At 44.7% G+C, this 23,540-nt stretch overlaps 1 protein-coding gene across 2 annotated transcripts in view; it reads left to right on the top strand.

The window, feature by feature from the left end:
- Positions 1-1,984: 1,984 nt before the first annotated feature.
- The window catches only part of celsr3 (cadherin, EGF LAG seven-pass G-type receptor 3), a 112,849-nt gene continuing 91,293 nt past the window's right edge, over positions 1,985-23,540 (top strand). For both annotated transcript variants that reach the window (XM_069693898.1, XM_069693897.1), the window contains exon 1: positions 1,985-8,180. In XM_069693898.1, the coding sequence (XP_069549999.1) occupies positions 2,465-8,180 (5,716 nt within the window). In that variant the 5' untranslated portion in view covers positions 1,985-2,464. The remainder of the gene's footprint in view (positions 8,181-23,540) is intronic.

Raw genomic sequence — 23,540 nt, 5'->3', positions numbered from 1 at the left:
TTGTGGATGAGCTCCAAGATTTTACCAGCTCTGAGGAAAAAAAAAAAACAGGCGGGGATCCAAACTGACAGGGACACAAACACACTGCCATACCACTGTTTTGAAGGAACTGTCTTTTGTGACATTTAATTTTAATTTAGAGAGCTGTGGTTACACCTCAATTTAACAAGAACAGCTCATTTTAATCTCTGACTTCTTTCTGTTTTTTGTGTGGCCAGCAATACGGCACGAGATTGAGTGTGCAGCAGCTGCAGGTGTAACGCAACTGGCAGATTTGTGATGCTACAGTACTGATACAATACTTGATTCTCAGTCTGACACGTTTCTCCACTTTACTTTGAGGTTTTTGTAAACCACAAAGTTTCTCATGTTGTCTGAAGATCTTCTGATCCCCAAAACTCCAGAGGAGATTTTGCACTCAGCCTTAGTCAAACAGCCCCATATGACAGTCATATATGACACTTACACCTGACCTTTATGGTTGATCTTCTTTAAACAACCTCCTCAGGTGAGGAAATGAAAGAATATCTTCACTATGTAGGATTTCTCCACAGCCTTGTATTCCTGTGAGGAAATTTGGCAGCACAGAAATCACACTGGACTCACAATAACAGACACACAGCAGAGACAGAAGGAAAGCAATTAGCATGGGGTGGAGGTGGAGGCGCGCATGCACGCGGATCCTCTCAGATTTGGCTCCTTCTTGGGGCGCTGATGCACGGCGTCCCCGACTGACACGCCTTGTGTATCTCCTCCCATCAGCCACGGGAGGAAATCATATTCAATTTCAGCCGTGTCATTAGAAAAAAACTACACCACCCAGCCGGCATCTAAATTGGTATTGAATGGGGTGAGATGGTGAGCGAATGTTGGAGGAAATGTATAGCCTGCACATTTGCATAATATGATTTTTTTTTTTTCCAATAAAGTATCAGGAAATGGATCTGTCCATTTAGCCATGCGCAAATTAGTGTTAAATTGGGATGATTGTCGGATTGCCCGTATGTGCCTTTACGACTGAAATTAATCACAGTAATCCTATAATACAGTTTTTTGGGGGATACTTCGACTGTGGTGTGTGTGTGTGTGTGTGTGTGTCTGTGTGTGTGTGTGTGTGTGTTTTTCTGTATCAGACTTACTCTTCGGTGATAATAAGGGAGATGACGTCACTTTCACTTTAGCTAACCTAGGCTTACATCATCGGACTGGAAGTGCAGCTTGACGTACTGGGCGATATCACAGAACAAGTAAATTTAGTCCTTAATGTAACGCTGAGAAACTGGAGCCTTTTATGATATACATAAATATCACATCATAAAAAACTGAAATGCTTCATTTAAAGTAGACTGTCTGCAACCTTGATGTTCTTTTTCTCCTTTTGAGGAAGGTTTCTAGGAATTTATTTTCTGCAGTTCATCCAAAACCATTTTTTTTTTGTCTTTTCAGTTTATTTCGAAATAAAATAAATGTATTTATAAAAAAAAAAAAAAAAAAGCGTCACATTTTCAGGAGCAGCATTCTGAGTTTGTTTAAACCTGGTGAAAGGTGACAAACCTGCAGGGCTATTTGTTTGTTTAAGATGATAAATTATCCGGATGATACGGTGATGACGGTGTGATTGTGTAAGATGCAGGATATCCCTCCCCTCTTCCAGTTGTGGACATGGCGGCCGCCGCGGGTGCTGTGTAACAGTCCTGTGCACCGGAGCTAACCATTATAAGAGAGAGAGAGAGAGAGAGAGAGAGAGAGAGAGAGAGAGAGAGAGAGAGAGAGAGAGAGAGAGAGAATAGAGACGCAAGCAATAGGGGGAGGGGTAGAAAAAGGAGAGGAGGAGAGTGTGATTGTGCGTGTGTGTGTGTGTGTGTGTGTGTGTGTGTGTGTGTGTGTGTGTGTGTGTGTGCGCGCGTGTGTGTGTGTGTGTATGGATGGATGGATAGTAGCCTACCAACGGGCTGTGCCGCCACTGCTAGAGGAGCGCGCGCGCGCGCACACACACACACACACACACACACACACACACACACACACACACACACACACACACACACACACACACACACACACACACACACACTCTCTCTCTCTCTCTCTCTCTCTCTCTCTCTCTCTCTCTCTCTCTCTCTCTGAAGGATAATGTGTGAGCCAGCCAGTCAGTCAGAGTGAGTGTGTAAGCCATGTTGGATGTGAATGAACGGAAGGAGAGATGCTGCTGCCGCGCCGCTCCTAACGCTCAGACCTCCAGCTCCACGGACCACAGCGGGTAGATGCCAACTCTCCGGGCCGACAGAGAGACGGCGGAGCCTGGGGGAAGGTGTCGGGCGGTGCTGGCGGTCCTGGAACTGGCCACCTAGCCGGAACGAGGGAGAGAGAAGTAACGGGGAGAAGGGAAGGCGCACCCGAGAGAGAATAGGCAGAGGTGGAAGAGGGAGAAAGGAGGGGAGATACTGAGAAAGGAAGAGACTAAATGGCTGCACCGCTACCGGGCTTCACCCCGCTCCTGCTCTCTTCTCTGGCACTCCACCTGCTTCTCCTCGGCCCTTTGTTCGCCTTCACCCCGGGGACGGTGAATACAGAAGGGGTTCCCAACAGATGGACCCCGGGCCTCTGCTACCGAGACGCCGGTAAAGTGAGCCAGCAGCAACAGCAGCAGCAGTGCGAGGAAGCAGGGGAGTCGCCGAAGGGCAGCTGGAATCTACGCCCAAGCAGGTGGACCGTAGAGCGGAAACAGACTGAGGGATGCTCTGGAGTGCAGCGCGCAGGGGGGACGCGGGGAGGATTTCAACTGGATGGAGTGAGAAAGACACGGAAAGAGAGGCTGAAAGGAGTCGGGACGTTTTGGAAGAGTACAGATGGCCCCCCGGCTCCATCACCACCGCCGCCTCCTCCTCCTCCTCCTCTCCACCCCGGTATTAGGAGCAGGTCGAACTCCGATGCCGTCGGCGCAGGGGAGGGAGTGGAGAGAGGAAGAATGGAGAGGAAGGGCGTTGTTTCACCTCCCGTTTCACCTGCTTTCATCTCCTTGCCGGTTCAGAACGGCAAAAAGAGGGCAGTACAAAGGACTAGAGCTTACGCGCCACGGTGGCCGGCGTCGAGGCCACACCTCGCCAAACGTGGTGCCGACAGAGCCTTTGTGCACGCCTCTGGTCTGTACAGGGCACCCGGAAGTGGAGGGAAGAGAGGGGGAGAGGTGTGGGAGAGGGCTCGTGAGGTGAGCAGGCTCTTTACTACATGGTGCTCCCCGACACCCGGTCATGTCGTCTGGCCAAGACCTGACAAACAAGCCCTCTCCCTGGCCAACAACCCTTCACCTGGCCCCTTTCCAACCGGTTCCTATTGGTGCATTCATCCTTTTTCTGGATATCGTTCACCACATGTTGATGCTTCAAACTGCACCTTCAAATTCAGTCCCATTTTCCCCAACAATTCAGACTGTATCTGGACATCAAAATTGGACTACATGTGTGAATTTTCAACAAGTATTTCCTCCCAGACCGCATACACTGGTCAAATTCAGCCACAGCCAGTGGTCAGGAACAGCAACGACAGGCAGGTTTGGGATGGGGGTTTGGGCAGCGTGGACAGGAAGGTTGGTAATTGTTCTCATTTGGGCAGGCACAATGTTATCGATCTAGCCAGCAACAGAGAGGAGGGTGATGATAGCTGGATGACTGGGCGCATGAGGAGCAGAGGGGAGGAGAGGAGTGGAGGAGATAAGGAGGAGGAGGAGGAGGACGCGTGTAGCTGTAGCGCTGTAATTAACCACGGTACCAGGGCGCACCCAGGTTGTCGGTTACCCCGTCTCCGTGATGCAAATACAACATCTAACCATGCCACAATTGTGGATAAGAGAAAGGGTGGGAGTAGAGAGGTAAAGGATGGAAGAGGAGGAGGGGTGAACCACGGCAAAAAACACATTAATTTATCTAATTACCCGGATAATGATTTGGCTTTTCCGATTCTGACGCTCTTATGTAGTACTAGTAATGAGCTTCAGCAGGGGAAATTAGTACCAGCAACCAGGGGGCAGAGCAGTCAAACCCGGGGAGAGAGCAGGGAGGTTCCTGCTGGTTGCTTTGGACCTTTGGACAGAAAAGAAATGGGGGATGAATATTCAGCTGAGTTTATGGTCCCCGAGGGAGACATATCTCTGAGGAATCTCCTCATCCAATTTAACCTCAGTGGCATTACTGAGACAAACGGCCAACAATTTGTATCCAACACAAGCGCCATTCCCAAAACCGCGTCAAAATATTCTGGCCCGGTGCTTAAAACGCCCACTCAAGCGCAAACAGATGATTATGCAGAAAGTGGAAAACTATCCTCAGCGCTCCGTCTATCTGCTGAAACTTCAGACACGGAGTCTGCCGGTGACTCAGGCTTTTTCTCGCCTGCTAAGTTTCCCGTTACATCTCCCGGCGCTGTGTCAGACACGACTCGCTCTGCAACAGCAATTAGGACACGTCTCCTGGCGCAGCCCGGTCTCACCACAGCGAAGGACATCTCGGTTTCCTTGAAAATGAACCTGACCACATGGCAGGGCGGCTCTCCCCGCTCGTGTCTCTTCCCCGCTGGAGAGCACGTCATTTCAGCACAACGGACAGCTCAGGTAGACGCGCAGCGCGTGTTTTTGTGGAGCAAATTCAACACGAACAGTAACAACAACAACGAAGAGGAGGGGCTGAATGGATATAATCATGAATCTGGAACGGAGAAGTCGCCCTGGCGTGATCAGACACAGCAGCAAGATCTGGGGGAGAGCGCGGTGAGAGACGTGGTTCACCCGGGGTGCGCTGACAGCATCTCCGCCGACTGTTCAGCCACCGAGCGGGCGGACGGTGCGCACATGCAATTAAAATCCGGTAAGCAAGTGCCATTAGAGCCCGAAGGTGTCAGACAGTCAAATAGGCGGCAGATGGGGGCCGAGGGAGAAGGGGAGAGGGATGCAGAGAGGGAGGGAGAGGGCTTGGAGGGGTCCGCCGCTGTTTGGGGAGCAAAATTACAGGTGGGGGAGGGCGAGAGAGAGGCGCGGCTGATGCGAGGGAGAGGACCACAGACAGGAGAGGAGGAGGAGGAGGAAGGAAGGGGAGTAACAAAGGCCAGCCATGACGAGGAGAGAGAGGCAGAGGGAGGGAAAGGTCAGCATAGGGGCAGTAGCAGCACCACCACCATCACACAGCCAGATAGCAATGGAGGGAAGATAGAGAGCCTGGCAGATGAAAGCCACAAGGGAGGAAAGGAGGATGAGAGGGAGTTGGAGGGGGAGGAGGAGGAAAGGCACAGTTCAAGGGGAGAGAGGAGCCTGGAACGACTGATAATAAAAGCAGATGATGATGCCTCACAGGGGGAAAGGGAGAGGAAGGTTTTGATGCCGTGGCCTCGCTCTAGACGCGCAGCCAATCGGCACCCCCATTTCTCCCAGTACAACTTCCAGGTACAGGTAGCAGAGAATCAGCCACCCGGCACCTCAGTCATTGTCATGTCCGCCTCAGACTCAGACCCAGGCGATGCAGGCAGGGTGATCTACACAATAGCCCCGCTGATGAACAGTCGATCATCTGACTACTTCCACATCCACCCAGACACAGGTCTCATCACCACCACGCAGATTCTTGACAGGGAACACATGGATCTGCATTACTTCCGGGTCACGGCGACTGATCACGGCTCCCCTCGCCTCTCCGGCACCACCATGGTGGCCATTAATGTCGCAGACCGGAACGATCATTCTCCTATATTTGAGCAGATAGAGTACAGGGAGACGATCAGGGAGAACGTGGAGGAAGGTTATCCCATCCTACAGCTGAGAGCGACAGATTCAGACTCCCCATCCAATGCCAATATTCGCTACCGCTTTATCGGTGACTCAGTGGCAACGGCACGAGCGGCCTTTGAGATCGACCCACGCTCTGGCCTCATTACAACCCGTGGATCGGTGGACCGCGAAACAAATGAGCACTACACGCTCCAGGTGGAGGCCAGTGACCAGGGGAAGGATCCAGGGCCGCGCTCTGCCACTGTCAAAGTTTTCATCACCGTGCTGGATGAAAACGACAACGTGCCACAGTTCAGTGAAAAGCGCTACGTGGTGGCAGTGAAGGAGGATGTGAGGCCTCACTCTGAGATCCTCCGTGTGAGCGCCACAGACCGGGACAAGGACAGTAATGCCGCTGTTCACTATAACATCATCAGCGGGAACAGCCGTGGGCAGTTTTCCATTGACAGTGTTACTGGTGAGATCCAAGTGGTGGCACCGCTGGACTACGAGTCCGAACGGGAGTACACACTGCGTGTCCGAGCGCAGGACAACGGGCGGCCACCTCTCTCCAATAATACAGGAATCGTCAGTGTACAAGTGACTGATGTCAACGACAACCCACCGATTTTTGTCTCCACACCCTTCCAGGCATCTGTGCTCGAGAGCGCCCCAGTCGGTAGTTCCATCCTCCACATCCAGGCCATCGATACAGACTCTGCTGATAATGCCCGCCTGGAGTATAGGTTAACTGGCACCAGCTCTGACACACCATTCATTATCAATTCTGCAACAGGCTGGGTCACTGTCAGCTCCATTCTTGACAGAGAATCTGTGGAGCACTATTTCTTTGGTGTGGAGGCCAGGGATTATGGGATGCCGCCCCTCTCTGCTACAGCGAGTGTTACCATTACAGTGATGGATGTTAATGACAACCGTCCGGAGTTCCTCCAAAGGGAGTACTACGCTCGCCTGAATGAGGATGCAGCGGTTGGTACCAGCGTCATGACCGTCACGGCTGTGGACCGTGACGTCAACAGTGCGGTGACCTATCAGATAACAGGAGGAAACACCAGAAACCGCTTTGCTATCAGCACAGCAGGAGGGGCCGGACTTCTCTCCTTAGCTCTCCCACTGGACTACAAACAGGAGCGGCGTTATGTTCTAACTGTCACCGCCTCAGATCGCACGCTCCACGACACCTGTCAAGTGCACGTCAACATCACAGATGCCAACACACACCGGCCTGTGTTCCAGAGCGCCCACTACTCTGTGAGTGTGAATGAGGACCGGCCACCTGGAAGCACTGTCGTTGTGATCAGTGCCACTGATGATGACGTTGGTGAAAATGCTCGAATCACATACTTCCTGGAGGACAATATCCCACAGTTTCGTATCGACACGGCCACGGGGGCGATAACGCTCCAGGCGGAGCTCGACTACGAGGATCAGATGACCTACACTCTAGCTATAACAGCTAAAGATAACGGCATACCACAGAAATCTGACACAACGTATGTAGAGGTGAATGTGAATGATGTGAATGACAACGCACCTCAGTTCCTCAGCCCTCGATATCAGGGCACAGTGAGCGAAGACGCCCCTCCCTTCACCAGTGTCCTCCAAATCTCAGCCACTGACCGTGATGCACATGCCAACGGCCGTGTCCAGTACACCTTCCAGAACGGTGAGGACGGGGATGGAGATTTTACCATCGAACCCACGTCTGGCATCGTCCGCACTGTTCGCCGTTTGGATCGCGAGAGCGTGCCGTTCTACGAGCTCACCGCCTACGCTGTGGATCGAGGCGTGCCCCCTCAGCGAACCCCTGTCCACATCCAGGTGACGGTCCTGGATGTGAACGATAACGCCCCTGTCTTCCCTGCTGATGACTTTGAGGTTCTCGTGAAGGAAAACAGCGCTGTGGGCTCTGTGGTAGCCCAGATCACAGCCACCGACCCGGATGAAGGTGCCAATGCTCAGATCATGTACCAAATCGTAGAGGGCAACATCCCTGAGATATTTCAGATGGACATCTTTTCAGGAGAGCTCACTTCACTCATTGATCTGGACTATGAGGCCCGCAATGAGTTCGTTATTGTTGTCCAGGCTACATCAGCCCCTCTAGTGAGCAGGGCCACGGTCCGAATCCGACTGGTGGACCAGAACGACAACCGACCAACTCTACAGGACTTTCAAATCATCTTCAACAACTTTGTGTCCAATCGTTCCAACAGTTTCCCCAGCGGGGTAATTGGGAGGGTTCCCGCCCACGATCCTGATGTCTCAGACAGGCTGTACTACACCATCGACAGGGGGAACGAGCTTCACCTGCTGCTCCTGAATCACACCAGTGGAGAGATCCGACTGAGCCGAAAACTGGATAACAACAGGCCGCTGGTGGCTCCCATGCTGCTCACCGTCACGGGTAAGAGAGCATGAAGGGGGGAAAATGTGAGGAAAGCATGGGAAGGAGGGTGTTTGTTGTCAGTTTTTACTCCCCTGTAGCTTTATTCAGTGTAACAAATACTGTGAAGATAAGGACTCCAGCTTCACAGGCTTGTGTGTGGGTGGCTGGATGACACTTGGTTGAGCTCTGTGCATTGCTTCTACCGTCTTCTCTTTGTCTCTTCCTCTTGTGCTCATCAAGGAAGTAGCTTTGAAATACCCAACTAGGCTTTCTGAAACTCATTCAGCCGTATGTGCATGGATGTTGTGTTGATTAAATGAGTGGGAGGGAGACAAAGCTTGACAGTCACCTGTGTCTGAGACATCTGCTCCCCGTACCCGAGTTTTTTTGTGTGTTTTTTTTTTTAAAGTAAAGCCTCAAGGGAGAATCTGTATGTGCATGTGTTTGTGAGAAATACAGACAGTGATAGAGCTCTTATTCAGGTTAGATTTAGCTCAAAGCATGTGAGGTAACGAGAGCGATGCAAGTCAGCTTAGCCGAGTTTCAAAGTGTGGAAGAGGTGAGGGGTGTGTGACACCCAGTTTTCATGTGAGAAAACATGACGGTTAATATGACGGAGGGGAAAAAACACGTGAGAAGAAACCGATTTGAGAATTATTTGAAGGCATGTCTATTCATGTGAGATAGCTGCTGATCATTATTCGTGGGTTTTCACCTCCAGATATGCTGTTGTAAACAACAGGTGTAAAACAGGTATTTTATTTTGGCCATGGCAGTCATATATCACTTGAGGAATAAGAGCTGTGATGTTCTGGTTGTGGGTTGTGATGAGCAGTGATTGATATCACAGCACTGTTTGATCGACAGGATCTGGGCTGAAAGCAGTCCAAGTTGCCATGGCAATTTTGTATAATTAAAGAAAATGTATTTAGCAGGGAAACAATGAAACACATTATTCAGTCTGATGGAGCCGAGTCCTCTGACTGACTAAATGTTCCCTGATGAAATGGTATCAGTACTTCTTTAATAATGAAAGAGGACAGTAAGGCGTCACTTTTAAGGGCTGTCACCTTCTTAGCTTAACCGACTCAACTTGTGCACTGAAAAATGTTTTTGCTCTGTGTAAAATTCATACATTAAGCTGTTGAGTGTTAAATTAAAGCCGGTTTTATTTGAATTTATGTTTTTAAGAAAGTCCTAGTTGTTTATTTTTGTGCATTTCCCTGATTTGGATTTAATATAAAGGCTTCCTTGAAGCTTTACAGTCTTCTTTGGTGTCAGTGATCAAAGCAAAGAAAGGGAAATGCGTGCGGCGCTGTTGCTCTGAAGACCTGGGTATTACTGTTTGAATTCTGTCAGACAGCTCCAGTAGATGAGTGCTGGCTTGGGAGTGTGTGTGACCTGCTACCCTATTTACACTGTTGTTCCACGAGCTCTCACTGCTGATGACGCTGGCGGCTTATACATATTCCTTTTGGTGTCATTTTGGATAAGTGAGTGTGGAAAGTAGTGTGTGAAAGAGTGAGGGACCCATTAATGAAGAAGGAAGTCAGTGATCAATTGAATGAGGGAGTAAACAAGGGAGTTAATAAGTGAATTAAAGAGTGATAGTGACAAATGAGAAAGTGATGGCGTATGTAGGAGAATGAACGAGTGAGAAGAAGTGAAAGTGACTGAGTCAATCAGTAATTAAACCAGGATGTGGGTGAAAAAATTAATGAATGAATAGGCCAGCCATGAGCCAGTGAGTAAAACAGAGACTGAGAGATGTCAGGAAGTGAGCAAATAATGGTGACTGAGTAGGAAATGACTGAATGAAAGAGAAATGAGTGAGTGAACAAGTGAGTGAAGTTTAAAAAGAGTGAGAGAGTGCATACAAATAACTGACAGAATGAATAACAGGAAGTGAGTGAGTGAACAAACTGTAAATGAATGAATGAGAATGTGTGCATAGAGTATATAACAAGTGAAGTAAATACAGCTTAATAAGAGCAGTGAGTGAGTGAATAATCAATCCAGCAATACTGCATGCTTGTGTGTGTGTGTGTGTGTGTGTGTGTGTGTGTGCGCGCGCGCATACCAGAAACATTATTTATGTATGTTTGCTTGTCAACCTTTGTCTCCATCCGCCTCTCCCGATGTGCATTCAGTTCAGTTGAACCAGACATGTAGTTTCATTTTCAATTTTCTTACTATTTTACTCCCTCTCTCTCTGCCAACCTCTCGATCTCTCTTCTCTCTCACCCCTCTCTCTCCCAATGGCTCCAGGATTTGACAGTTATGAGATTATAATGAAACAACAGTCAGCCAAAGTCAGGCTCGGAGCAAAGCTGTCACTTTCATTGTGCACTCTATGTTATCTGTGACTCCCCGTCCCCTCCTCTTCTCTCCTCACTTTCCTCTCTTCCTTTATTTTACCCATCTTTAGATGGATGGATGAAATAATTATTCCTTTATTTATTTATTTATTTATTCCTTTTATTTCTCTCTTGTCGTTCTCCTTTTGCCCCTTCCTTCCTTTTACCCCCTTTTCTCAGTATCTTCCTCTGTTTTCCTTTGTCCATCTAATCTCTCTTAACTCTTTTAAATTATATTTTTTTCCACGCCTCTTTTTTCCACCTCTTTTCTCTTCCTCTTGCTTCCCTTCTTCCAACATTCAGCAATCAAACATCCTCTCCTCCACTTTCCCTCTACTTCCCTGTAATCCTCGCATAACTCTCCTGGGATGTTTTTCTTCCATGGCATATTCTTTTCAAATCTGCTCCTCCTTTCCCCCTCTCCTCTTTTCTGCTTTCTTCTCTTCTTACTTCCTCTCCTTGTGTGTGTACTGAATGTTGTGTACAGTATATAGTGTGTCTCTGCAGGCGTGTGCGTGCCTGATTTGTACGTACATGCGCATTTGAACAATGTTTTCTTATAGAGATTTTTTTCTGTGTGTACGTGCTTGTGCATTATTTGTTTGTACATAGCAGCGCTGTGTGTGTGTGTGTGTGTGTGTGTGTGTGTGTGTGTGTGTGTGTGTGTGTGTGTGTGTGTGTGTGTGTGTGTGTGTGTGTGTGTGTGTGTGTGTACTCTCAGGTGGCTCAAAGCATTGCACTTGAGGGTGTATTCATATCTTTGCAATGAATTATATCTATGTATGCCAGAGAGTGCTGGGACCGCTCTCCTCTCTTTCTCTGCCTGTCTTCCTTTTATTTACTTCCTTCACTTTCTCTCTTTGTCCACTTATTTTCCATCCATTCTCCCACTTTCTCTGTCTTCTCTCTCTTGTGACAATTCATATTTACGGTGTATAGAGATTAAACACAGAATCCATGCTTTTATTGCCAGCAGTTTAAAACACACACACACACACACACACACACACACACACACACACACACACACACACACACACACACACACACACACACACACACACACACACACACACACACACACACACACACACACACACACACACACACACACACACACACACACACACACACACACACACACACACACACAGTGTGCATGAAACTGGCTTGAGGGTCGGCCGGTTGAGGCAACAGTGGCACTGTTTGGCATCCTACAGAGCATCAGCTCAAGGTGCCCTTGAGCAAAGTAACCCCCAACTGCTCCAGTAGCCAGCAGCAAAGACTGTGTTTGGACTGGCAAATTCCCAGTTGTGACTGTGTGTAGAAATTTGAATTTAGAGCAGAGCTGTGCTAGAGCAAGCAGCAGACGTGTGCCTAACCAGACGTCCCTGGGTAAATGAAGGTCGAAACCTAGACACGTGTTGTCAACATATTAGGGAGACTTTTTTTAATAGGCCTTTTTTCTCAGCAGACGTTTTGACAGGACTCAGTAAAACAACATGTGTAAATGAGAAAATGATTGACGGATGAATTCCATTTAGCTGCTACTGTTTCAGGGCCCTGCTGTTGTGCATCACTGTCACGCTGCCATGGCTTACTCGGATACTTGAATACAAAAGAGTCCTTGTTAATGTCAACCACCTCTTTTGTAAGTAACAAATGCTCTTGATTGGTCATCATCCGAGTATAGACCACCTGTGTAGACGTTGTGCTTTGGTTTAATGTTTTGGTTAAAGCCTCATAAATTGTTTTTCATTTCGGTCATTTGGAGAAAGAACAATTAAAACAGCTTGCTGAAGGTTTCTTCCTCTAAAAAGGAGTTTTTCCTCCCTGCTGTCGTCAAATGTTGCTCGTGTGAAAAGTGTTGGATTTCTCTCCGCAATATTGGTGTTACTATTACTACACGAGAGGACTTTGAGAGTGTGATTTGACGATATATAAATACAATTGAATTGAAAAATCCAGTAGAGAGTAGTAAAGTTCAGTTGCAATAAAACAAAGGCCATTTTAGAAACACGGTAACATCATGTCACAATCCACAGTTATGGGTACCAATAAACCTCTGGCATTCACATGGAGTCTACTTTGTCAAACTTAATTCTGCAGACAGTTGTTACGGAGCACCGGGGTCTCAAAGGGGAGAATATGCGGACATATGTAGTGGTTGCAGTTACAGATTTACATATCACAGAAAGGTGAACTACTGGCCTTGGTGGCAGTCTGAGCTCTCTGAGTGACATATTCGTTCTCAGTGATTCTGTTACTGTGAGCAACTCCTTTCAAATTGCACACTGGCATTTCATTTTTGGTTGATATGAAAATTTGTATGAACCCATCTCTAAACATTAAGTACGAGTTGAAATGATTCAGTGTTTTGGCTAATCAATACATTTAAGTGCTTTTAATTAACTGATTGGATATGAAGTAATTAAAAAAAAGACACATGAAAACAAATAAAAATAAATCCAAGGATGTTAAACACAATAAATAAAGCAGAAACCTAAGAAATAAGTGTAGTTTGCCGGAGCTTATATGAATGTGTTGAATAGACGGGTGAGCATTCTGCAAATCGGTTCATACATCCAAATGGGTGGACCATTTTTTTTTCTCCATCCTGACAGGAGTTTATTGGCTTCTGTGTGTGCTGGCTGTCCTGGCAATTCACATGGTGCTGCAAATGAAGACACATTATATAATATTGTAGAAGGCTCAGGTCAGTGCACCATAAATTCACACATATACAGTTGTGTGTATAGTAGTTTTCCCCCTGAACCTCCAGAGGTTTCGTTTAATCATCAAATCGGCTTTATATAATAATAGGACTTTCAAATGCTGGAGGTGCGTCTGTAATTTATACAGACATTTTTCAGGCCAGTAGGTTGGTTGGTGTATATATATATATATATATACAGCATAGGTCGTTGCACTGATGTTAACTACAATCTTATGGCTGAGTACGCTGTCACTTCATGTGTTGAGCAACTGATACATCTACATGTGGGTCAGCAGAGAGAGGTCAGCACCCTAGAGCATATATTCATGTAAGATAATAAAGTCTTTTACCCGGTGATTCAAGAATGAAGGGAAAATGAGGGAAATATGGAGGTAAAAAGAGTAGAGTCTGCAGTATTCTCTAATTTTAGAGACTTCCATTTTAAAACAACAGCAACACAGGAAAAGACAAGAGAACTAAACACAGCAGAAAATGTCATGAACCGGTTTTAATGTCATGTTGCGATGAAAACATAACATACAGTAGTTTGCCCGCTGAACCTCCAGAGATTTAGTTTCATCATCAAATCGGCTTTATATCAAAGGACTTTCAAATGCTGGAGGTGCGTCTGTAATTTATAGACATTTTTCAGGCCAGTAGGTTGGTTAGTAATCTACCGGCTATATGTTGTTGACTTTGATGAATATTAAACAAAATGAAAGTACATTTTTTAGTACTAATCTAAGTAGTTTTAAATGGATGTATTATTATCACATCACGGTATTTGATCTATAAAATACATCTACATCTACAGCTACATGTACAACTACAACAGTGACATGTGCAGCTGTGGTTCAGATACAGTAGTAGAGCAGGTTGCCCTCTAACTGAAAGGTTGGTGGTTCGATCCATGTGTCCACATGCCGAAGTGTCCTTGGGCAAGACCCCGAACCCCAAATTGCACCTGGCATGGCAGCTCTGCACCATTAGTGTGTTAATGTTTGTGTGAAAGGGAAACAGTGTACAGCGCTTTGAGACCGCTAAGGTATATAAGTGCAGACCATTTACATGTGCCACTGTTAGTGCAGTATACAATATCTGGCAGAGCAATAATACAGTAAATACCACTATTACTATATTTACTAGTGGGACATCTAGAGTGCTGCCATTACCACCACAATGAAATGTTTGCTTTCCTGCTTTGCCTTTAGACATAATTGGATGACATGTCATATGAATTATTATTTTTTTTTGCATAACATCAGCCTTGTTACTTCCTCCTACGACACACCCCATATGTGCGATGGGCATTGAATTATGCAAAGCTACGCTGGCGTTTTCTTTTTCTAAATCGTGGATATTGATTTTAAACCCACAAGCTTTTTCCACAGAGGATTAAAGTGAATACATGAAAGGGTATAAAATGGGCTCAAACCCTATAGTAACATGAGCACATCGCATCGGCTCGCCACGATGATCTACATATACAGTCCATACGAGCCAACCGCAATGTGGCAGCCATACTATCGAGACGCTTTTACCAGCCCATTAAAATCCATTAGACGTAATCAGTACATCTTCATCCCGTCAGGGGCCACAATGCATCTACCAACCGTACGAGTGCAGGGTTGTGGAGTTTGACACAGTTTCCTCTCTTCTCAGAGGGACTGAGAGCCAGATGGCCAGTTTGCTCTGCTGGGTAATTAGTGTTCCGTAACCATGACACCCACGCCAGGACCATACCTGTGACCTCAACAGGTTTTCACATTCACCAGTACTTGGCCTCTTTTTCCTATCTGCATATTTTTAAGCCTAAATGAGCAGTCAGGTGTGTCATGGTGAGCAGGTATTAGGCGACACAGGGTCTCCTCTGGTTTGTATGAGATGCTTAATAAGGGGTTGTGATTGGTTCTGACAGAGATCCAGTGTCTGTGTAAGGCTGTCTGGTGAGGAACAGTAATCTGATTGTATGCAGAGGCTTTTAGGTCACTGCAGGCTAGAGATATTAAGTGTTGGATGGTTTGGAGGCATTTCTGTTAAACAGCAGAACATTGTCACATAGTTTATTCATAGTTTCTGATTTGTATTAAAAGAAAGTGGGCCGTCAATACAGCTCAAGTAGATGAAAGAAAGTCATCTTTCTTTTTTTGTTGTGATACAGTGTCTGTTTCCCAGCTTTTATTTATGCAGGATTTACAACCAAGTCTCTTCTTAAATGCCAAGTCACTTTTCAGTCATGCAGCCAAACACATTTTCATCTGGTAGCTGCCCTGCACAATTGAAGTCCACTTCAGAAGTGTTTTTTCTCTCCGGTAGCAATGTGAGAGCCATAATAACTGCTGCAAAGTGGTGATAAATAAGTCAATAATATGAACTGGGGGATTGCTGTGGCTGCGAACATTCAGGCGCGGTGGTCATGAATGAAAAGTCTGACAGTTGAAGTTGTCAGGGAGTCAGGAATTCATGTTCCCTGCAGACAGTTTTGAAGCTGGTGTGGGAATCGTAATACACTTTTTAAAATTTTTTTTTTTTTAATGTATACTCTTTCTTAGCAGACTAACATGGAAAGTGTGTCCACTGAAAACCCTCAAATAATACTGTCTTATTACAGGAAATAAGAAAACAAAAATTAGCAAATAGTTTGAGATTCAGCCATTTTTGAGGCAACAAACTGCTGTAAATCCACATTTTATAATGATGAAGTGAAACTCTGACCTTCAAATATTTATAGTTATATTAATAATTGAGGTTTGTATCTACACAAACAGCCTCAGTATCTCTTTACAGATTGTCTAAGAAAACCCATGCATTTTCTTTTTTTTATGACCTCCTAGTTTCCCACCAAACTCTACACCAAGTTCATAAAAGTGCTAAAACTTGACATTGGTTTTAACTTGAAATGTTGGAACTTTTGGCTGATGACAGCTCAAGTACTGGAGGATGTTTTCTAGTTTCTTTAATTAGGAGGACAATTTTCAATTACATTCTGTTTCCTTCTAGCAGTCTGAAACCCACATGGCTGGACAGATTTCTAAAATACCAAAAACGAGGCAAAAAAATTATCCGAAAGCAATGACATGAAATTAGGACAATAACCACCACTGCAACACGGTTCTGCAACAACGCGCTCGGGCAATGATTGGAAGAGGCCGGGGTCCTGAAGAAGATTGAATGAGAACCACAGCCAAACCGACTCTGAAGGAAAAGTTTTTTTTATTTTTGTAACTTTGCAACAATTGCTTTTGAGACACTGAAAGTCTTAAAGAAAAGGAGAGACACAAAGAACATTGATGCATTACAAGCTTCAGGATATATGGAGTTTATTACCCAAAGGCCAGATTTCATGACCTCTTCCATATGAAAGAGCCCAACACTAAACATCAAATGGAAAAATAAGTGTTCATAAACCACCTTTTAATGATGTGTTTGTGCTCGTCTGAGGCTAAATGAGTTTCAGGCCAAATCAGCCACCGGGGAAGAGCAAGAAGCATGTTGTAGGGAAAATGAGGACGGATCATCAGCAGACTGCAACTTCATCGCTATGTTTAGTATTGTATCATCAATAAATCATTTCCACATTAGCCTCGCAACATTAACATGATTACTGTAAACAAACAAGATCACTGCAGAGAGAGAAGCTGGACAGTAACACAGTCTCCGTAGCGCCGACACACAGTTGGATTTGATGAGTCTGTTAAAGTGCTCTTAAGGCTGCCACACTTGGCCAAACTTAAAATAAGAACATGATGTTCAGAATAATTGAGGTTTCTTGGACAAATATCAGAGGCTGGATGCTCTGAAGTCCATGTTTTTAATATACCCTATGTAAACCTCAGTGCCTCTCAGTTTTGCTGTTTTAGTCACTTTCTACATGAATCTGACTGGCAATGATCAGCTGCGAAATGTCACACGACTACATTTTGAGTTGAGTTGTAGAGAATCTGAAGTTACATGAACATGTTTTTCCAATAATTTGTACTCACCATCTGCTTTGATCACATCATGCTTCATTATTACCACAACTTTTTTTTTTTTTTTTTAATGAAAGAGAATTGTGAAGAACAGGAAAATGACACGTATTAGTGCTCCTGTCAGCTGCTGCTGCTGTTAATTGGTAGTTAGTTACGAGCTGCTGCCAACCTTCTCTCTTTCTTTGGGGATGTTCAGGTTGACTGCATTTTCGGTCGAGTCTAATTATCCGTGTGTCTTTTTTTGGATGTGGTCTGACTGTCCTTCGGCACATTTCAGATTTGTTTTCTTTTTCTTTTTTCCCAGAGGTTTGTTTTCATAATTAATTTGCATTTTGGCATGAAACCATGTTCTGAGATCTGCCAGCATTCTTTTAGGATTTTTGATACAGTATCTTATTTGGATCTAGAATTAGGTATTTGGTGGAAATCTAGACTCAAGCTGCTCCCATCTTGGTCCTTTATCGATATGACTCAAAGCTGCAAGATAAATTAATTTAATTGTTGTTCAGGCAGCGCAGAATTGGTAAAAGTTCCCATTTGGGAACGTCCCACTTCTGAGTTGAGGGTGTTTACAAACAGGCAAGAGGGCCGCCCCCATGAAATCAGCTGTATTTCTGCTGTCAGAATACAGAAAAGTGACAAACAACCTCGTCGTCATCCATATAGATCAACACAGTCATAAAATAATTCATTTTAATATTAGTCGTACACTACATTTCTGCACGTTTTGATGTTCTGCTGTTTTTAACATTTAACACACATATTCTGTAACAGTTCAGTTGCAGAATAATTCACAAAACTCTCGACTTGTAACTGGAGGATTATTTGGTATTTATTTATGCTCATCGCCGCTGCTGGTGGTACGAAGATATAGTGCAACATTTTGGTGATGTTCTTAGACACACTGATTTTGGAGACAAATTTGACCTAAATACAATTGTACAAAACAAAAATGTATTTGTCTGTGAAAACTTCACCACTGAGAGCGTGGTTTTCAACCTCTTTGTCAAAACCGAATGCAAATAATCGTAATTTGAACATTGCTCAGTAGTGTGCCTTCATTTTATGTGTGTTTGAGTGATTGGCCTTCACACATCAACGTCCCAGTAGTCCTTTTTGCTGCACATACTGTGCTGAGTAGACCATTACTGCTGCACTATTACACCGCTCCACAGGAGCAGTGGTTTGGAAAATTTAGATTTGGGATCTTTTCAGCTAACAGAAGGCCCTCGCAGAGATTGGAAAGCTGCTACAGACACACCCAACCTCAGGTGCTGGACAGGCTGCAGGGAATTTGTTCGGCCTACATTGTTGGACTCTAAGACACCAAATTATTTAACACAACAACAACACTGCAGATAAGGTGAAACCCTGTGTTACAGTGCAGGCAGACAAAACACATCTTTTCTTGGGCATGGAAAGTAAGTCAAAGCGTGGTTCTCCTTTTAATGTTTCTGTGGCAGCACAGTTGAGAGAGCAAATAAAAGACAGATGCAGGCGGGAGGATGAGAGCTGCTGCTACAAACAGCTGCGAACCGGTGTCACGTCTGCATGTTGGAGAGGTCACTGTGGATTTGTTTAGAAGTACAATGGACATGAGGGTGTGTGTAAATGTGATATGGGCTAAATGTGCGAGTCTTTACATGCGAGAGGGCTTTTTGTGTTCACTGGAAGTTAAGTGTATCTGGTTTAATGTAAAGGATTAGCGCTTCTGTTGAAAACCATTATGCCGGTGTGTGTGTGTGTGTGTGTGTGTGTGTGTGTGTGTGTGTGTGTGTGTGTGTGTGTGTGTGTGTGTGTGTGTGTGTGTGTGTGTGTGTGTGTGTGTGTGTGTGTGTATTTGAGCTTATGTTTTTTTTCCTGTACTGTGTTCTACTTTACACTGAGTATAATGAGTGCCCAGACCTCAGGGGTCGAGAGGCTTTAACAAACAAACAGAGCGCAGAAATCAGCTGTCAGGCCAGTGCCTGTGTGTGTGTGTGTGTGTGTGTGTGTGTGTGTGTGTGTGTGTGTGTGTGTGTGTGTGTGTGTGTGTGTGTGTGTGTGTGTGTGTGTGTGTGTGTGTGTGTGTGTGTGTGTGTGAGGTTTGTAATGATGCGCACACACTACTTTTAATGCTTGTGTTGTTTTATCAGCATTAATGTATGGTCCGCCTCTCTCTCTCTCTCTCTCTCTCTCTCTCTCTCTCTCTCTCTCTCTCTCTCTCTCTCTCTCTCTCTCTCTTCAGCTACCCATTTATTTACCTATTTATCGGCATGTACAGTAAGTGCCGCTTTGGCTCTTTATGCTCTCACAGTCTCTTTAGGGCGGTGCAGTCATTATTTCTAGGTAACTGTGCTTTTTTGTGCTCCGTTAACAACTTCTGACACTTTATGTGTGTTCAAAAAAGGCAGCGTTTGTTCAGCGGCTACAGTACCGATTAATTTTTTTTCCTGACCCAAGGGCCGCTGAAAAACTCCTCGTAATTTTTGGTCACACCGAGTTTTGAAAACTCAACCTGCTCTTGCATTTTATGAGGGCTTTTTCGAGGACGCTGAACACAGAAGAGAGACAGGAAAAGGCCAAACAAAAAGCTGTGACAACACAGTGTGAAATGGGATTTAAACCCATGTGATTGTGAGCGCATAGACTGCGAAGTAATGGGCTGAAGGCACCATGACGGTGTTTAGTGTGTTCCAGAGTAGTGCCATACGGCTTTTGTTCAGTGTAAATCCAATTTTCCTGTTTTGGGTTTCTCATGCTAGTTGTAATATATCTCCCCTTTTGGTATTCCCCCCCCCCCCCCTTTCATCCCAACTCCTCAGTATCGAGAGTGCACCCAGTCTTAGTCAGACCCTTAACAATGGCAGCGCTATTGCCACGTGCGAATGACTGATCCATGTCGGGATTTGAACTACTCACCCCTGGCGGTGTTAGTCTTCACAGACGAAGCCACAATATATAATAAAAAGGAAAATGGATTGTTGAAAATTTATGCCACATGATCTCCAATTTAATGTGCAAATTTTAAAATGACACAAATGTCTAAAAGAAGGAAAAAGTCCAAGGCACTAAAATACAATAAAACATCTTTACTGAGATGGTTATTTCATGGGTGACATTTTAAAAACAAGATGATTATACATGTTTAAACTAAACTGGGTTACAACCCACACATAGCAGCACAAACAGCCTTCTTCAGGGTGTTACTCACAAACTCCCCTTTGGTATAATAGTGATAATTGTCCGAACAAGAAGCAGATGAACTGGCAGGTGACTGATATGGCCGCTAGTTGACTTTACAAGATGTATAATGAGAAAAAGTATTGAAAAAAGAAGAAAACCTAAATATACACATAGCAAGACAAAAGACTATATGTATGTATACACAGACAAATATCACACACAAATGTCTTTTGATAAGGCTTGAACTTCATTCAATTCATGCATAGGTAATGGGAGATTTTCCTCTGAATACAGAATCTGAGTGTAGGAGATATTTGAATGCTGTAACTGGGTCCTCTGATAACCAATAAGAACAGCTTGCTTTTACTTTTACAACAACCTTCTGTGAGACATCGAGTCTGATGTTTAGTGAATAAATAAATGGTAACTGGACTGAAACCACAGCACAACAGATATTAAACTATGTCTCCTTTCCATATAGTGTCCTGACATAGTACGCTATACATACGTCCCAATACTCACAATATATTCTTTTTACAGTTTGTAAACAAGAAATACGTCCCCTAATTCTATGAGCAGGAACTCATACAATACCACCAACAGACATCAACCAAAATTCAGAAAGAGAAAATAACATGATTTAAGTTTTTTTTTAAATCTTCTTCCGCCTCTCTCTCTCTCCAACTTCTGCTTGACACCAAAGCAGCTTCCTACATTTTTATCATTTCAAACACTTAGAAATTCAACCATGAAACTAGAAATGTGTGTTTTATTAACCAGTTCTCATTTCATCTTAAAAACATCTGAGTTTTGTGAAGTTTTTAGACAAAATAATGAATTCTTTTAAATTGCAGACTTTCCCTTCACAAACCACCTGAGCGGTATCTCCATAACTTTTGCTAGCTTTGTGCTGCGACTGCTTTCTTCCTTAAAGGGAAATGCCAGGTCTCTGCTTTGTGACCCGTCTTCCGACTCTGTATTACAGCTTTTTAAAAAGAGTTTCAGGGGCTGTTTTCAGCTCCAGCTGTGGGCTTCAATTGAATGCTACTTTACAGACTATTTCCGTCCAGATTTCCAGGAAGCGAGCTCGGGATGCTCTGACATTCAAGAAGCTTTGAGAGTGCTATTAGTCAGGCTACCTGGTGCGGGGAGATAGCACTGAACTCCCTCAACCCTTTGAAACGCTGGGGACCGTATACCCACAAAGCATCTTAGAGCTCGAGCACTGATCGGAGGCCAGCCTCTCTTTTCATGGTGTGTTGACATTCAAGCATCCCTGAGACCACACTGCTGATTCCGGATCAGTGTGTTTATTCTTAGAGTCTTTATGCACGGCAGCCCCAAAGCTCCCCTCCCTCTTTGAAGTGCGGACACACGAAGGGGAAAGTGTTGGCTCGGAGCCCACGTGTGCCGTGAAAGCTCGCAAAAGCAAAAGAGTTGTTATTTACGCAATGCTTTGTTTTCCCGTGGTGCTAAAGACGCCAAAATAACCTTCCATTTGTAGCGTTTTGAGTTCGGAGCCTATTAATGTTTTATTGTTTTTTGTGCCTGCTGAAGTGGAGTGGCATTGAGATAGGGAAATGCATTAATTATGACTTCCTGGCTTTCTGGAAAGTCATGGACAAGATTACCTTTACCAAAAGTAATTCACAAGTCCTCCGTGGTCTTTGTATTCTACTGAGGTAGACCTGATACTTCTCGAAGTGCTGGATATGAAGAGGTTTGATCCAAAATGTTACATCAGTGTCGTTGACATACGAGATATTGATTGACACCTCAGTCTCATAAGCTGTGGCATGAATCTAAAGGACATTAAGTGACTTATGTCTGCGGCTCATAAAATTTCACTTATGCATGCTGCGTCCTCTCTGTTTGAAGAGTTTCAGCGGTAAGTGTCGACCTTTCAGATTGAATTTAACATCAGTTATGGTTGGGTTGTTGGATGACCAGTGAAAGTTGGAAAGTTGGAATTTAAAAGTCAAACCTGAGATGAAGGAAGGCATTTCTGCGTTCAGTTTCAAACACAACAGAACTGTACTTTTTAACACCTTTTAGCACTTTATTGAGCTTTCAGAAAAACACATACTTTTTCAAGAATTATTTTTTAGGTAATTGGCCCAAAAAATAGTCCTGGATAGGAGCAGTCAAAGAAAGATGGAAAATTAAGGGAAAGGAGAGCAGGAATTGACTTACAGGAGAAGTCCGTCCAGCCAAGCTTCAAACGGAGGATGGCTTTTGCGCCCACATAGTATGCACTCGCGCTACAAACATACCTTTTCATATGTGACTTTACTGACTCAGTTGGTTACCCTGTTTTGACAGGAGAAAAAGTACAAACCTGTCTTGCAGGAATCTGTGAAAAATTATTTTCACAGATTTATTAGTTGTAACTTTTGTGTTTGAGCAGAACTGTACCTATCAAATAACGGCCTGTAAAATTCAGCTGACCTCAGAGAAGGAGGTGGATTCGTCGTTGACATCAAGAGGACAGAGTTTGTTGTGTGATGCTGCTTTTGCACTGGATGTCAGGACTCAACTCGTCTCAACTGTAATCACTTTCGGTCCCTGGTACTTTTCTGCAGATAGTTCCCCCTCAGTGTTGCTGGTCATCATAGTGATGCTGTGTGAAACACTGGATCCTTGTGTTGCCAACCCAACAGAGGAACGTCCATTGAATAAAAAAATAAAATTGCAGCTGCTATCACAGGTCGCCGGGTTTGACGTAGTGACACAGTGATGATTCGAGTACCAATTCTCTCCGGCCAATCAGAGGTCTGCAGGGTTTTTAAGTCACCTTTCAGTATCAGCTCACCTCGCTTGGAGACCCGATGACAATGATCCCAAAAAATAGTATCAGGAACTTTCGCCCAATGGAAAAAAACCCAAAATTAAGTAGGGACGAGTTGAGTGTATTTTGACCATGCAGTTTGAATTGTTGTTTTTCTTCTCTATTTGTAAAAAGACAGGTAAACAGCTCTGTATGTGTGAAGAGCCCTGTGCTAATTCAGATTTAATTAGCTGTTTTGCAGCCTCAAGAGGAAGCCCAGTGAACAAATGTTATATATTTGATCTTTACGTGTGTGCGCCAGATTTACTGTCAGAACTTAATTCCTGCTTTGGGTAAAACTGCCTCTGAAGGTTGATAAAATCACAGCAAAGTTGAAGACCA

Source organism: Brachyistius frenatus, unplaced genomic scaffold (assembly GCF_029030835.1).
Source record: "Brachyistius frenatus isolate BFR_SWC_R1_liver_20210118 unplaced genomic scaffold, ASM2903083v1 Contig_16, whole genome shotgun sequence".
Classification (NCBI taxonomy): Eukaryota; Metazoa; Chordata; class Actinopteri; family Embiotocidae; genus Brachyistius; species Brachyistius frenatus.
Note: the sequence above shows the minus strand (reverse complement) of the source record. Positions and strands in the feature narration are given on the sequence as shown.